The following is a 13,168-nucleotide window of genomic DNA, read 5'->3' as shown; positions in this document are numbered from 1 at the left end:
ACTCACGCTAAACCAATTACTGGCCTCCCGCTTCAGCCTCCAGCTCGCACTGTTCAAGGCCCCGCTCCTCCACGGGGTTGTTTGTCCCATTGGCCTCTTGCGTTGTCAGTGGCAGTTTGAGTAAAGCAGGTGACGCTCCAAGAACGGATCGGCGTGACGTGCACGAATGACCAACAGGTACTATACTAAGACACTTTTCAAGACAACCAGAGCCCAAAAGGGACTCTCAAGTGTCAGAGAGCCTATGATCCCATCGGGAGGTATCCGGGGCAGAACACTGGGCTGAGGTTTGCAACCAGTCCAACTCCGGCTTGGTGCAAAAATGCCCTGCATAAGTCGCTCGTCGCTTGCCCAACTGGACAACAGCAGTTTTCGGCTGCCTGCTCTTTTGCCCAGGCCTCGATGTGTAGAACGCTTGCTTGGAGACTCGACGTCGTTATGACTAAGGAGGGTGTTTCAAGGGCATATTGTGGATGGGATTTCAAGCAAAATACTCTTAGAAACGGGAGCGGGGATCTGAAGTTCCCAATAGGATCACCCCCCCTTCAATTCCGTTCCGTAAACGTTGAAACCTGCAGCACAACTATTGCTGCTCTGCAGTGTTTGCAGCCGTCCTGTCTCTGATGTTGGGTGATATGGCATGCCCAATGGCGCTGCATCGTGAAAGGTGCACGCCATGCAGCGTGATATGCAGCTTCTGCCGTGTTGCAAACCGTCTTGTGAATGTGGATTTCGATTGCAAGGCCGTGCCAATGCTCTGGAGCTTTCCAGGTCAACATCGTTTTCCTGTCCTTGTCGATTTCCGTTTTCCAAGCAATCTCTGCTACCCAACAGGATACCAAAGATTCAGCAAACAGAAGCACAATGGAGTTTGAAGGGATAATTCCCCCAGCGGTCATCATCAGCTCGAACACCATGGCTGTTGATGACGAGTTGCTGCCTCTGGCCCCTGCATTCTTGGACCTGGCATACACTTCATTCGACCCCTATTCCCATCAGGCCAGTTTCCCGCATCATCAACAGCCAGATCCCCCATATGGAGGTGGCAATCACCATCAGGGTTTGAACATTGGCAGCCCAGGTCCCAATTTGTCCTTGCCAGCACTAACCCAAGCTTTGCAGAACCGATCAGCTTATACCACAGTGCCGGTATGATGCTTGCCGTAGATCCGCAGTCGATCGGATATGCCTATATGCCGAATTGCCAGTCTTTGATGCCGGTGTCGACGCCCCTACAGCTACCGGTCCAGCCCTCAACCCAGACCCAAACCCAGCAGAGTATCAAGACGGACACGCTCAGAATCGGGGACGCAGAAGCTGTGTGGCAGTTTTATGATGGACGTTTCCAACTCTTTGAACAGCGAGGATGCATCATCCTGGCCAGGATCCTGATCAAGATCATCGCCCCAAAGAAGAAGCATCACTACCCTTATATCAAAGGCGACAGCGCCGCGCCGCCTTGGTGGCCACAAGATGGTGGGGTGGACGAGAATGACAGAATTCGACATGTTGACCCTTCCTACATTCCCAAGACACGTTAGCTTCCCGCCTTTCCTCACAAATGTGTCCGGTGTTAACGCTTTAAACTGCAGCGCGAATTCGTCTCCTTGTTCACCTCATCAGACTCATCACGGAGCCCCATCACCGACAGCATCCCGAGATCCAAGAGGCTAATTTTGACATTGGACGCTTGGAATCGGTAGTCATGGAGACCATCTCAACCTGGTTCCAAGAAGAGCCCCGAAATGGGGCAAAGAGGCCAATCCTGGAGGAAATATTCCATGTTGCCAAAGCAGAGGCATCGTTCAAGGCTGGCCAGATTGGTATGGAGCACCTCCATTCCCACGATTCATCCAACTGCTGACCAGTGGCCACCGTAAACAGACGACCAATCCACCATCCACGTCTGGCCGGCGAAAACCCTTCGACCCAAATACCGCAAACGAAGCGCCGCTTACAACCCCACCGCCAACGACTTTGACCTCGAACTCCCACCCGACATGAGTGACCTCGCCCCCGATCCGCAGCTTGCTGGGTCAGTGCTGGCGTTGGGTTCGGTACCCGAGGTCTGTCTCGAGGTTCCACCTGGTCCGACGGGGTCCGGGCAAGGGATCCCTGCACCTGTTGGCAGTGCGGTGTCATTGCCTTCCCTTCCACTGCCGATCGATATGATTCGGCTTCCTGCTATGGCGGGAGAGTATGTGGTCGACAACGGGCAGGATGTGCGAACGGAGACGTATGCTGATCAAACCGGGCTGATGCAGTATGGGTATGCTGTTGGCGAAGAGGAACAACTTGCGGGAGTGGCGTATATGTCTGTTGGGTTTCCGCAACTCTGCCATGCTGGGGAAAATGTGTATGCAGCGGCGTTCCCAACTGGGGTTATTGTTTGATTGAGATGCGAGACTGTTTGCTGCATTGGGCGGTGGTGTGTGGAGGTGTCAGGCAAGTGTGCAGAGGGCGACAACATGTCAGCTACAAGCCATGACGGAACGAGTTTCTGATCCGTCAAAAAGAAATGTGTGCATTAAGCAAGCAATGAAAAGCCAAGGGCACAAGTGCGCGTTAAATAAATTCCGCAGCGGTTACACTTGATCACTGGCCTCTCTGGTTGTCGGGGTTGCAGGTCTGGAACATCACCGCGACAGGTTGCAAGGAACGGTGGAAAGCGCCAGCATCCAATCATGGTGGTTGTGGGGTCCCCAAGAATTAGCCTCGTCTTGATAAGATGGGACACAGAATGCCTGACGGGTAGCGTAATCCCCGACTGCCTGTGAAAGGCATCGAGAATGGAAAGAGCCATCACTCACCTCGAGAGAAGAGCGCCAGGAACCATATATCAGACCCAAATAACCAAATCCTCTGGGACAGTGCTTATGAAGCCCCCCCGAGGCTGCAGCCAAACAAACGGAAGGGGAAGTCGTCAACCGAAATGGTCACATCTTCATGTAAAACCAACGGGTCTTGTCCTCACCATGGCGCACCAACACTGCTACTCACCGCTGTCAAAGAGGGTAGTCGAGTGATCCATTTTTACAGCAAAGAAATAAGATCTGCTAACAGTGGGTCTTCAATTGCAGACTGTCCATTGTTTGAGGCTCACACAAGGAACGTATTAAGTGTGCCGAGTCTGACAGTGCCTTTGTGCAGTGCTGAGGACGGGTCACCAACGTGGAAGCCTCTATCTCCGGATCGAGATGTCGGCTTCTTTGTTGTCGCGAATCGTTTTTTAAAATCCCTACTCAGCATCATTAATAGCCTAGAAGATGGCAAGTACGGGTAACATCAGTACTTACTTGCCTGCTTGGACGATCAGACGACAACCGCCATGATTCCCAAACACAGAAGGTTCGTGTTTGAACACGACGAATGGGATGACACGCACTATTCCTGTGTGTTTTTCGACCAGGAGCGCCGACAGTACATGCAACTCCAGTTTGCTACCGAAGCAGTTCCCAAGATCCCCGACAACCATGTGCGCCGAATCGAATCAGAAAAGAAGTTTTACGAGTACGCCAGAATTTGGCTGCCGGCCATCTGCGACAAGCTGGCTCCTGCACATCAGACTTTCGTGGCAGATACCGATGGAAACCTTGTTTCTTCGGGTAAATCCACGATACCCATCCAGCCTTCCTATGTTGATAGGAAGCACGAGGCTGTGAAGCCGACAGAACCTGGGTTTCGCGGGTTTGTTTATCGAAACAAGCTCCTGGAGCTGATCCGGAGACCAGGCCAGGTAGACAGGGTGGCTTACATCAGTACTGTCGGCGAAAAGGGAGGCCCAATCAAGGAAGGCCGCGTCGTTGAGGCCGATTTCAGATATTACTGCACGAAAGATGCAAAGACAATCTCCCATTGCCTTCGCAATCTGTACTTTCTTAATCGAATTCTTACCATCCCCAACGATCAAATCCTTGGCCGCTTTCACCATGCAGTTCTCGAAAAGAAGTCGGTGGTGGGCTACCTCACACAGGCCGCAAGGGGTCCCAACATCAATACCTTTTCAACTGCAGACAAGAAGCGACCCTTCAAATTGGCTCACCTTGAAAAACTACTCGATGGTGTCAAGACCCTCAATTTGGTATATGGACTGGTTTCCAAGGATCTGCAAGCAAACGACATTGTGATTGACGAAGACACCGATGAGTTATGGTTCCGCTCGTTCAGCCACTGCGTCCCTATTAGCTCCCAAAATGCAATGTTCGACGTGGCTCTGGCTTACATCCTGCTGTACGAGAAGATCACGCACAATATCCAGACGCCTCCCAAAACTCTAGCTGAGGCTAGAGATTTGGTGAAAAAGTTGTCCGCCATCGACACCTGGTTCAAGTCCGACGCGGCTGAGCTCGATGCCGACGTCACAAAATATAGAAGGGTTATGAATAATTTCCTTCAGTCTAGCTATCTGGACGTGCTTTTCGAGAAGTCACAACACCCAAAACCACAGACCGGGATAGGATCAAGCGAAGTCGCAACTGAAGGGCGTGGGAATGCCAGTCTAGGGAACCAGACCAGACTGTCAAGGAAACGGCCAAACGAGGGGTCGCCAGAAGATTCAAGACCGTCTAAGCGCAACAAGACAAATCAAGATGCACCAGATGTGGATGTCAACTGGGAGGAGGCCAAAGTGCCCAAGATACCTTTGTCAATCATCATTCCGGACGAGTTCACCATCAAAGTTGGCGGCGTGGAGGTGAATATCACATCCGAAAAGCTTTGGCGTCGAGGGAAGAGTGAGGGAACACAAGACAACCCAATTATAGACTGGTATCGTCCAGCCACAGATTCCCCTGCTCGCAAAGGCATAAAATACCTTCTTGCGAACGGCAAAGCAGCCCCGGAAAATGATAGGGCCGGGCGGTGGCACGAATTGTTGATCCAACAGCCCACAGAGGAAGACGAGGAGCTGGACGACTGGGATCCCTTCGCCCTCAGCGGTGACGTGGACGACGAAATACGGCAACTCTGTGTGAATGCAGCCCAGGTAATCGCTAGTGCCAAACAGAGGGCTGCCAATGCTCGGGAAGCTACCCTCAAGGCCAAAACCCAAGCTAGGCTGGCTGGAGTTCAGGTCCAAGAGATTAGAAAAGCCATCGAAAACGCACAAGCGCTCGTCGCCGATTACGTTGCTGGAAACGCGACAAGATTGACTATCTAGTCTAGATAGACATTTTGCATGGTGTGTAAGAATGTTTGGAGACATGGAAATGGATCGCTTTATCTGTGGCGTACTTGTATAATACCTGTGTATCCATCACGAAGCCAAATGAAACCGCATCGTGACAACATTAACCATACGGGGACCGCTAGCTCTCCACCTTCCCTTGTTTGTAACCTTCGTGGGTGCTTCTCCGCAAGAAACAGAAGCGATACCATGGCGGCAACACAAAAGTACAGCATTGTCCTCATCTGCCGAGTATAACCATCCGCATAGGCCTGTCTAACCAGAATTAAATCTTCAAACGGCACCGCTCCAAGGGCCTCAGGAGCCTTGGAAGCGGCAGACGCTTGCTCTTCAGTCAGTTCAAGCCCGGCAGTGCTAGAATAGACATGACTACGCAACAAAGCTGAGCAAACAGCCAGGCCAATAGTCCCCCGCCCAACACTCGGATTTGTGTGACAGGCCCCATGGTGACAGCTGTAAACAGGGGCAATAGTTAGCTGAGAGTTGACAACAGGACGCCAGACAACATACGCATATCCTCTTGCTTGACCGCAAGCGGCATCATCATCAGCAACGTCCCCATGTTGAACCCGAACCCAAACCCCATCACGACCTGCAGACCATACTGGCTTGGTGGGATAGTCAAGTCCTCCCCGGTTGACAACCATCCAAACAACCCCACCCCCGACAGCCTGGAGACTACACCCCACAAGCAGCATACAACGGTGGCAGCCTCAGCTTGGACAGGATGACACCCGACATGGCCGTTGCCACTGGGCGCAAAGCAGCAAAGGCAGTATTCTTATACCCGCCTGGACAGCGCTGAGACTATTGGCAACTTGCATCCGCTGGGTGGATGGTAATGATGGACAAGGCGACCATGAGATCAGGAGTTTGGTCCCCAAAAAGTCACCGAGTCGAGCGAAGATGCCCAGGTACTGTAGGTAATAAAAGCATCATAAAATTGTCAAGAGCGTCGGAGTTTCTCTAAACAGTATGCAGAAATCAAAACCCGCTTACCTTGACCATCATCTCCAAACAACCCCCCCACAGCCACTCTGCCACTTCCCTTTGATAAGCCATCGTCTTCATCTCTGCATCCATCCTCGCCTCTTCATCCCCACCGAGATATTTATTCCTCCAGTTCGCCGAATCAAACCCATGCACCACATCCGGCACGAGCAGCCATTTCGTGCTCCCCCTTGACGCCATCCACCATGTCCATGTCTTCCGCCCAAGAGAACCTGGTATGTTTCGCATCCTCCAAGCATCCCCTCCATTGAGCCCTCTCCGTTCGTCCCACCCTCTCATCAAGATCTGGCACCGGCCTCCCTCCCCCAACTAAAACAGTCTTCCAGCTCTCATGAGCCAAACAGTCCAGCTCAGCAGCAATCACAAATACATGCGGTGACAGCTCACCCCTATTCGCAAAAGATGGCGACAGCAATGGATCAGCCGCGTCATGGCCATACGGTATGTGACTCCACGCGCTCGACGGCGACAACTTCCCCATCCAATCCAGCCCCTTGGCCCCAACCTCGGGGACCCCGCAGATCCTTTTTGTATGGTCTCGTCTTCAGCTTCTGGGACACCCGACACGGTAAAATCTAGAATCCCGGAAACAGATATCACCGCCCCTGGTGGCGGGTTAGATCTGGGTGGCTGGGAAAAGTGCGGATGAGGTTGATGATGTACATTTGGGTCTCGACCTGTTTTGACGCCGGGCAGCTGGGCAAGACCCAACGCGAAGCTTACGCCGGCGTCGAACCCCGCGATGGCGGTTCGCATTCGGTCTGTGGGCAACAACTCATCGTTCAGGGCGGCGTGATATAGAACCTCGACATCGAGCAGGGGTCCGGGGAATGGAGCCCAGGGGGCTTTCGAGTAGTTGGGGGCAATTACCAGTATCCAGAGGCAATCGGCAAATCCGCGGTTCCGCACGTCGTCTTCGGAAGGCGATCCAACGGTGAAACCGCCGACATGGATTGCGAATAGCGCTGGCAAGAGTGCGGGAGACGTGAGGTCATAGCGGGCAGGAAAGAAGATACTTTTCAAGTCAACGTCGTGTTGTTTTCCTGAACAGAGACGATATCTTACCGCACGGGCAGGCCCTGGCGGACTGGGTGAGTCTTCTTGATATCTGGTCGGTCCGATGTTGGGTAGTAGACATCGCGGAAACCACGGTATAGCTCAACTGGTAGTTCAAGTCCGTTGATCATGCTCACGGACGCCACGTGGAGTGCTCGTTCGATGGCGTCCCACTCGTGGTGCTTGGGCACGCTTCGCTTGAATTCATTATCAGCATTCCGTCGTGCCAGTCCCTGCTCTGCTAGATTGTAGGTCGTGGTTGGGCGAGGGATATTCACAACCCATGCCCCTGAATCATCCGACACACTGCTTGTTGGGTATGGGTAGTCCTCATCCGTGGCTCGTGGCCGTGGATGTGGTGCTCATCCAGATTCTGGTGCTCTGCTACGGGGCAGCTGCTGGAGTGAATCTCCGTCAAACCGTGTTCGGGCAAACGATTGAATCTCTTCCATGTTAGGATGGCGGAGTCGATGCTAGAAACTCAGGCTTGTAAGCACTTATCGTCAAAGGCCCGTTGATAGTCTGCTTCTTTATCCCCAAAGTTGGTGACGGCTCTGGACTGGGGTCGGTGGTGGTGAGGGAGCCGATCCTACCAAGCTTCTGGAAGCTTGTAATGCCGGCTTAGTCCGATCCTCTACGGCTTCGGCCTGGTGAAGCACTCGCCGCATTTCATTATCACGACTATTTGCCGGCCTCTCTTTTGGCGTCGCATCAGGCGTCAACGGCACCTCTGCTGCTCTCGGTGGGGTTTGTGGGCGGGCCGACTGGTTGTTGGTCGTTACTGTTGCCTGGTCTTTCGATTGTTTTCCGTTCATTGCTTTGATCTGCGAGCCTTGGGGTGGTGCCATGGACTGGGCCAGGTCAAAGGTCCATCGATCTTCCTCTTCTCCCCGTTCCCTCTCTTTTGCCAACTCATGGGAGACGAGAGATAGCTCCGGAACTTCTGGGACAATACTGACTCTGTTGCCTGTTGTCAACTCTCTCAATCGGCTCTTGCTTCGCCCACGCGTAGCCACCTCCTGCTGGCCGTCCGGGTCTCTTTCCAGACTTGTGCTTCGCTGGCGAGCTTGAGCCGGCGGATACTGAGCCACGTCTTCAGCCCCAAAGCCCATATGACGCCACCTCCGGTCGTGGGGTTAGTCCACAAGCAGGCAGCTGCCACCTCTCTCAGCATCGCGGTCGCCATGACGATAGGGATCAAGCAAGTGACCCAGAACAACGTCATTCTCTCGTTTCGGACGACAGGGAAGAGCAAGATGAGGATAATTCTGTCGTGCAGCTACAAGCACAGGAAGATCGGCCAAGCATACCGAGGCTGTCAGTGAATAAAAGCAACAACTACCGTAGGATGGCTCATACCGAGCTGTCTATACAGCCGTCCGCCCGTCAGAAGCGGGTCAACTTTCAGTAAAAACATCAGTCATCGTTTACGTCGACGACGTTGCGACTACCAACGGTAAGAAGGACTGCTGCCCTATTGTGGGCAGTAACGCCAGGCAGGGCAAGGATGAGGATGTTGTCCGGCCGCTACGAGGGAAGCGCCAGAAAATAAATACTTCGGCCCTTACTAATCGGTAGATACGCCTACGTTACACTAACTCGCTAATACTACAGGCTTCAAGACCATTACTAACCTAAGGTTTAAATCGCCGCTAAAGTTAGCGCGGTGTTTTCAAGCCGCAACTTTTATGGAGGTTCGCTTCGGATAAGAAGATAGTCGAAGCCGCTTTCGCAAGCTTTAATCAATAACTATTTAAAGCGGTCCTTCAGCGCGTTTGGGTAGACGGGGTAGTAGCTTTTGAGGTAGAAATCTCGTAGAATGTCTATACGAATTATGGGCGGGACGATTATACATTCAAAACTTAGCGGCGCAAATCATTCATAAGGAGGACTTTCTTAAGGTAGCGCGCCCTCTCTTTAAGAACTACCTCCACAGTCGAAGATATTAGAGAAGATAAGTACTTCCAGGTCAAGGAGATTTAGACTTACGTCGAGAAGGAAGGCGGATAGAGTACCTGGTTAAATGGGTAGGGCATGGGTACAAGGATAATACTTAGGAACCCGCCACGCATTTGGAACAATATCCTGAGGTCCTGCAGCAGTTCAACCAGAGGAAGGGATTGCCCACAACCTTTCGAATGTGTATTTGGGGCTGTATTTAGGATAGTTGGGGTGATGCGCACCTTAGTTTGTCAAGTTACTAGCAAACAGGGCAGATATTCATGTGTGCTTCATGTAATATCTACATAGGAGGGTTATTTTGTAAGCGTAGACTCTAGATGCGGAGTATAATCTTCTCCGTGAAAGGGCTAAAGGATAAAATGAAGAAGGTCTCTCCAATCTTTGCCTGCCACTGCTTGACAATGTCTTACTATTTACTCCCACTTTGCAGGAAGCCAATACCATCGTAGCAAAAGGCGACGAGCGCAGCCTGATTATACAGAGTATAAGGCGTGGGTGTCATGTCTCCCGATGGGCGTTGATGGTGCTGCCGCACTACGGATCGGCTTCTATCGTCTATCTTATAGTCTAAATATTATTATATACGTATAGTTCCCTCTCTCTACGCATAGCCTCGAGACCTAAAGAGGTGAATCCGATCGCTATCGCCCTACTCGTTCTTAGCTATTCGTGAGTAAAGTGGTTTGTTTATCTACGTTAGTTTATGGTCTTGGCGGTTTTTGTGGGTCGAGGGCACGTGAAGGTTGGGTAATAAGGGGGGTGGTTGATAATAAAACTAGGCTAGAGTAGCTAAAGACCGGTATTTTATTGCGAAGTTTGGCTTCCGAGTTTTTGACGTTAATATGGGTGGGCTGTTGGCTCTTGTGGAAATGTTGTTGAGAGTATTGTCAGCAAGTAGCAAAACTTAACAAATTACTAGACTATAGCTTTCTATTTAGTTTGAACCTTTGCTTCTCTAGACTCATCGACTTCTTGTGCGTTTACTAAGACGGCGACACTTACTACGTAGCAACGAAGAGCCCACACCCAAAAGAGCCGCCAGGGAATACCAGCAAGATCTTAAACAACTAATTATATCCTACGATAGTTAAACACCTTAATCAAAGAGTATAGGACCTCGCATTGATACTAACCCACTATTTCCAGATCTTTTTGCTAAGCTAGCCGGACCGCATGCCAACGCCACGCCTCCTTCGAACCGCTGCTGAGGCTAATTGCTATTGCTATACTATAATATTGCCACCTATACGGGAAGATATGCGTTATCTTTTGATACCAGATTGAAAATGTAAAGAGTTAGTTGGTCTATAAATGTATTCTGTACTCCACCCCCCCTTTGGTGGTAAATAAGAAAAAAGAAATATAGGAGAGAAAGAAGATAAAGATCGAACAGTTCAACATTTCGAGGGAATGAAAATATTATAGTACGTCCCGAGTAATAACCAACGGCCATTTTGCGCCCTTGTACGGCAGAAGCGTATGTATAATATTCCGGTGGCCACTATAATACATCCTTGTTATTGTAGGTAGTCCAGCGCCTGTCTTGTCCTAACCCATACGCATAACACACTGGATTACCCAGTTGTTTTGATCTTTCCATGGTGGCTGCGGCTATTTGGAAACGTCCGATATTTGTGTTAATATAAGCGCTGGCATGATCGAAAGATAGCTGGGTAGTAGCTGAACCAACATTTATAGTCTGTGTGCAGGATCCTGATGCCGCATCCCAGATCCTTGATGGTGTTGGCACCTGAGTGTTCTCGAGGAGGTCTGGCGGCTTATGAGTGCTGGAGAGTGGTTGGCCGTCTGGGACTGGCCGGAAGTCGCACGCAAGATGAACTTCGACTTCATTCCCGCGTAATATGGTCAGGATCTGACGTACTTTAGATCACCCTCACTTGCTCTGGAGAACTTTGACACGCCATGTCCTCCGTCAAGGCACTGGTGGGAACCATATTCTACTGATCATCACGATCCATACCCAGGCTCCTTTTCCACTATACAGACCACCCGTCGTTGGTGCTGGTCGTGCGTGGAATTAGGGGGGGACTCTTAACGGAATTCGTGTTGAATTGCCTGTTAATTGCAATTTATTCGACCAAATGCACATGACAGGAGCATACTGTATTTATTTTAATACGCGAACTATTTTTAGTCGCGATAAATAATAACGATAAGGGAGTTGGCGCCAAAACAGATAATACTCCCCGGGAGAGTATTACTTAGCTTAGCATTTCTAGGAGCACAAGGCATCATAACCAAGTTGGAGGGGCGGAGGGAGGGGCCGGATAGGGGGGCCGGATGGAAGGGTCGGATGGAAGGGCGCAGAAATGCAACAAATAAGTGGCTTGACACTCCGTCCACCTTCCAAAGGGCGGGAGGCGCTTATGTGACATTAAAACAGTAACGCGCTCGTCAGCTCCTGCATTGGCCAGGGCAGCTCAAGTGCCCCAGAGTCTCTTACACCGTTCACTTGTTTGGGGGCTGAGCTAAGACACCTAACTAGGAAAATAATGGTTCCTAAACTGACGAATGCCCATTCCCTTCCCCTCTCTCAAATCCTTCTTTCAAACCCTTCCTCCTTTCCTCCAAACCCTTCCTTCGCCAGAAGTAATGTTGTACGATGCGTTCTGTAGACGGTCTTCGTCTTGGTATGTTCGTTTCGGATTCATGGCAGGGCGTTTGCCTTGATGACAATCGGGGAAATCGGTCGGTAGTAATCGGGTTTGGTAAATGCTGAGCGAACGTCAGACCTGTGAGCTTAGAGCAAAAGTGGGAGGGAGTTCATGATGGTGCAGGCGTGCGGCTGGCCATCTCGAGGGAGGTAGCTGAGCAGGTGAGTGCGGGTCTTTTTGCGGGGACGGTTCAACGGCGTACGAGAATGTTATTTTGTGAATTCCTTGACGAAAGCGTTGAAGGAATTGTGTGCCAACATCTCATGGCCCTTCCGGGACTTATCCTTTCCTCCTCTTCGGCTCACCAAATGAGGTACCTAAAGTTACCGCTTGCTGCTCGGAATTACTCGACCGGCTGCCCCGCTCGTCAGGTATAGAAGCGCAGCTGGCATCTGACCGCATCAAGTAACCCAAATCCTGGGAAAGCCCAGTCCCCTCGGAAAGTGATGGGACATCAAAAGTTCAACTCCGACGGCAAGTGATTAATGACAGAACATACCGTTCATATAATCCACTTGTCGAATATCCATTTCGCATTGTAATACTTTCAAGAGACGATGATGGCACAATAGTGTGATGTTGTTGATGCTGGATGTGGTTACCGGAGTCAGTTTGTTAAAACAGCAACGCAATAAGTACAACAGCACGTGGGTCAAATCTTTTCAGTAGAAGCGATGACCAGATGTATTGTGTATACAGGTACAACTGAGCTTTGATGAGTTTCAACCAGGCTTCAGCGTCTGATAAAAACACGAGTATTTCTGACCATCATCAGACCAGGTGGCATCCAGACCACACCCTATTTATTTCCCTACAATCCCGAAACTGCGCATCGCCACTTGCATTTCTTCCATATGTCACCATCAGCAATACATCTCATCTGTCTTTTCAATTGGCATCCAGTTCCAGATCACCTCGGGTTGGTGCGGAGCAAGATGCATTGCATTTGGATCTAGATTCTTTGTTCCTCGGTCGGTGTCATTGAAAAGTATTTTAGACCACCTACAAGAGGGGGGGGAGGCGAGAGAATTATGGTTATGGTCTCGAGGCCAAACTAGCTCCGAACTCGACGACTTTTAGAACGTACTGGTGGCACTTTGATAAGACAGGAGATGTAGTTGTATGGCCAAATGTATTTGGGGACCCTATAGTTTCGGACAGCAGATTGTCATCAATTGGGTTTTTACATCTACTCTGGAGAGTGACCGGTTGGTTATCTACTTGCGTTTATTGGCCTTTAGAGTTTTTGGTTAAAACATACACGAATCAAGCGCGAAAG

The 13,168-nt window shown here is 50.7% G+C and overlaps 3 protein-coding genes across 3 annotated transcripts; 2 read left to right on the top strand and 1 right to left on the bottom strand.

Annotated features, from left to right (window-relative positions):
- The first annotated feature begins 611 nt into the window (after positions 1 to 611).
- Positions 612 to 2,504, top strand: QC763_122405 (uncharacterized protein). Its single transcript, XM_062908805.1, has 4 exons — positions 612 to 1,060; positions 1,123 to 1,536; positions 1,593 to 1,823; positions 1,885 to 2,504. The coding sequence occupies exons 1-4, from the start codon at positions 724 to 726 to the stop codon at positions 2,391 to 2,393; spliced, it is 1,491 nt and encodes a 496-aa protein (XP_062771956.1). The 5' UTR covers positions 612 to 723; the 3' UTR covers positions 2,394 to 2,504.
- Positions 2,505 to 3,328: 824 nt separating this feature from the next.
- QC763_122400 (uncharacterized protein) lies at positions 3,329 to 5,158 on the top strand (the record flags this gene model as incomplete). The annotated part of the gene is made up of 1 exon (XM_062908804.1): positions 3,329 to 5,158. One exon carries the CDS (start codon positions 3,329 to 3,331, stop codon positions 5,156 to 5,158), a length of 1,830 nt encoding a protein of 609 aa, XP_062771955.1.
- Positions 5,159 to 5,657: 499 nt separating this feature from the next.
- QC763_122390 (uncharacterized protein) lies at positions 5,658 to 6,424 on the bottom strand (the record flags this gene model as incomplete). Its single annotated transcript, XM_062908803.1, has 2 exons — positions 5,658 to 5,842; positions 6,208 to 6,424. 2 exons carry the CDS (start codon positions 6,422 to 6,424, stop codon positions 5,658 to 5,660), a joined length of 402 nt encoding a protein of 133 aa, XP_062771954.1.
- Between the last annotated feature and the right edge of the window lie 6,744 nt (positions 6,425 to 13,168).

This window comes from Podospora pseudopauciseta, chromosome 1 (genome assembly GCF_035222475.1).
Source record: "Podospora pseudopauciseta strain CBS 411.78 chromosome 1, whole genome shotgun sequence".
NCBI lineage: Eukaryota > Fungi > Ascomycota > Sordariomycetes > Sordariales > Podosporaceae > Podospora > Podospora pseudopauciseta.
The sequence above is the reverse complement of the archived record's forward strand: the minus strand, read 5'-3'. Positions and strand labels throughout refer to the sequence as shown.

What these genes read in the sequence shown, in the direction of transcription:
- QC763_122405 (XM_062908805.1), top strand. Translation starts at nt 724, where the DNA reads ATGTGGATTTCGATTGCAAGGCCGTGCCAATGCTCTGGAGCTTTCCAG. An exon ending in TTCCTACATTCCCAAGACAC is followed by an intron (nt 1,537 to 1,592) that starts GTTAGCTTCCCG and finishes TTTAAACTGCAG; the next exon opens with CGCGAATTCGTCTCCTTGTT. An exon ending in GTTCAAGGCTGGCCAGATTG is followed by an intron (nt 1,824 to 1,884) that starts GTATGGAGCACC and finishes CACCGTAAACAG; the next exon opens with ACGACCAATCCACCATCCAC.